Source organism: Wyeomyia smithii, chromosome 3 (genome assembly GCF_029784165.1).
Source record: "Wyeomyia smithii strain HCP4-BCI-WySm-NY-G18 chromosome 3, ASM2978416v1, whole genome shotgun sequence".
Lineage (NCBI taxonomy): Eukaryota > Metazoa > Arthropoda > Insecta > Diptera > Culicidae > Wyeomyia > Wyeomyia smithii.
In genome coordinates this window covers 270,237,592-270,240,453 of record NC_073696.1, presented here as the reverse complement: position 1 = coordinate 270,240,453, position 2,862 = coordinate 270,237,592, and the positions used below count along the sequence as shown (strand labels likewise).

The 2,862-nt window shown below is 39.1% G+C and overlaps 1 protein-coding gene across 1 annotated transcript; it reads left to right on the top strand.

Annotated features, from left to right (window-relative positions):
* The first annotated feature begins 449 nt into the window (after positions 1-449).
* Positions 450-1,511, top strand: LOC129729294 (uncharacterized). Its single transcript, XM_055687804.1, has one exon. It carries the CDS (start codon positions 450-452, stop codon positions 1,509-1,511), a length of 1,062 nt encoding a protein of 353 aa, XP_055543779.1.
* Positions 1,512-2,862: the final 1,351 nt, after the last annotated feature.

Genomic DNA, 2,862 nt, shown 5'->3' with positions numbered 1-2,862 from the left:
GTATAAGTTTAATCGTTATACGCGTTCGGAGTAGAGGAAATATATGACAAGAGCTGCCACCAGTTCAGTTTCAGCTCTCGAGCGAATTAGACGTTCAGAATCGTTTGCGGAAACCGAGCAATACTTCTTTGTGTACCCCGATCAATTTATCTCTCTTTGTGGAACAATCTATTGTTACCACCTATTGTTTGGAAGGAAGAAAAATGGACGACCCCGGCGGCGGGGGAGCCTCGTGGCTTTTTGGATCACGGTACGAATTACTAGCAGACTCATCAGGAAATGGAAACAGAGCTCCAGTTTGAAATAAAAAACCAAAACCTAAGCAAAACAAACGAACGACAGCAAAAGATGCGAACAACGATATCGACTATAGAAAACTACAACGAATCGACGGAAGTAACAATGGCGGATGGTACTTAATCTTGACTAGGACGGACGATGGCCGAACGATGAGCAACGTGTCTCCATTCCTCATTAAAACAGCTATCGATAACATAACACCAAATGTACAAATTAGCCGAATTAGAGACGGTTCCTTACTGCTCAAAACAATTGATCAAAATCAAGCCGTGAAGTTGATGAAGCAGTCTACTCTAGCAGGTGAAATTGGTATTAAAATTTGCGAACACCCAACCCTGAATCAATCACGAGGTACAATCCATTGTCCCGATTTGATATCGTTGAAAGACGAAGGAATACTTGAAGGGCTTAAAGAATCACATGTCGTTGCTGTTAGAAGAATGACGAGAATCACCAAAGAAAAGAAGTCAGAAGATACAGGCACATTTATTCTGACCTTCAATCTATCTCAAATTCCACTAACAATGGATGTAGGGTTCTACAATTGTCGCGTACGGCAATATGTTCCAGCTCCGTTACGATGCACAAATTGCCTAAAGTTTGGACCCAAAGCAGACCAATGCCGAGGAAACAAAGTTTGCGCCGATTGCGCACAACTGTACCACGATAATGGTCCATGTAGCTCAAAGCAAGTCTGCGTAAACTGCCGCAATGAGCACAATTCATGGTCTAAAAAGTGCCCAATCTACGAGGACGAGTTTGAAATACAGCGAATTCGAGTGACCGAAAAGCTACCCATGCGTGAGGCGAGGAAAAAGAGACGATCCCAGGTTCCTGCTCCCATTTTTGCAACAACAACACCAAACCGATCTTTTGCTGGAGTGCTGAGAGAAAGTTTACCAACACACAATGAGCAACGTAGAGAACATCAAGACAGACATCCCGCGCAACCCACCGATAAACAACTAAACGAGAAACACGAGGTAGGACGACAACTGCCCACAAGACCCATCGAGAATGTAAGTAATATACTAAGAGAACAAAAGGATAACACCCTAAACACCACAGAAAAAGAGAAACCATCTTCCCATCATGCAAGTAAAGAGAACCACCCAACACAGACCGCAGGTATAAGCATTAATTTTCAAAACAACATGAACGATACATTCGAAAAAACCATGGATAATATCATGAACGAAAAATTATTCTGAATTAAACGTTATTTCCCAAGCAGTGAATACATCTATTTTTGCAAATGGAGAATTGTAAGCTAGTACTATCCTAAATCACTAACACTAAAATTAGACACTCAACTCTTGGATCCTTGTAATTCTTTTTCACTTTTCGATTATTTAATGGATTGTGCAATCATACAATGAAACTGCAACGGTTTTTATAGTCATTTTGAAGAAATCAAATTATTAATAAGTAAATACGACCCCGACATCGTTTGTATCCAAGAGTCCCACTTCGACCACTCAAAAAAACCTACAATGAGAGACTATAAAATATAGTACACTATCGACAACTTTCATATGAGAGCATCCGGTGGAGTAGCGGTTTGTGTTCGTGAGAGATATAGTGCACGACAACTCGAGCTGCAAACGGATTTACAGGCTATCGCAGTAACAGTTTTTAGTCCATTAGAGTATACTGTATGCAATCTTTACCTTCCGCCTAACCAAACTATTCTCAAGTGTGATCTCGAACGATTAGTGCAACAGTTGCCTCATCCGTTTATTATCATCGGAAAATATTCCTAAAACCTCCAGCGTTTTGAAAAAATTTAAACCTCCTTGGTGGAGCTCTGAAATTAAAGAGGCCATTCAAGTGAGAAGAAAAGCTTTACGAAGGTATAACCAGAACATGAACGAAGAATCAGAAAAAACATACAAAATTGCAAAAGCGAAGGCTAGAAGGATTATAAGACAATCCCGAAAAAACTGTTGGCACCAATTTGTTTCTACGATTTTCTGCTCTACTTCTTCAAATGAGGTGTGGAAGAAAATAAATAAAGTTACTGGAAAAATTGAATCAAATACCATAACATCTTTGAAGACAGATCAACAGTTATTAACAACACCAGACACGATTGCAGAACATCTTGGGAAAACATTTGCCTCTGTGTCCAATTCAAGTAATTATGACTCTGAGTTTCTAACCTACAAGTTGAATATAGAAAAAATTCCTATAGAACTCGAAGAACAAAATCCCAGTGATTTTAACCGACCTTTCAGTTTAATAGAATTAAGGACAGCTTCGGCAACTTGCAAAGGTTCTTCAGCTGGACCAGATGAAGTTCACTATCATATGGTAAAGAATCTACCCGTTGCTGGTTTCCATTACTTATTACAAATTTATAATAAAATATTCACGGAACGAATATTCCCAGATCAATTACGAGAATCAATAGTTGTAGCCATAAGAAAACAAAACAAAAACCCATTAAGCCCGAATAATTATCGTCCGATTTCGTTAACGAGTTGTGTCTGTAAGATACTCGAAAAAATGGTCAACAGACGTCTAATGTGGTATTTAGAAATAAATAAAGTATTGGATCCT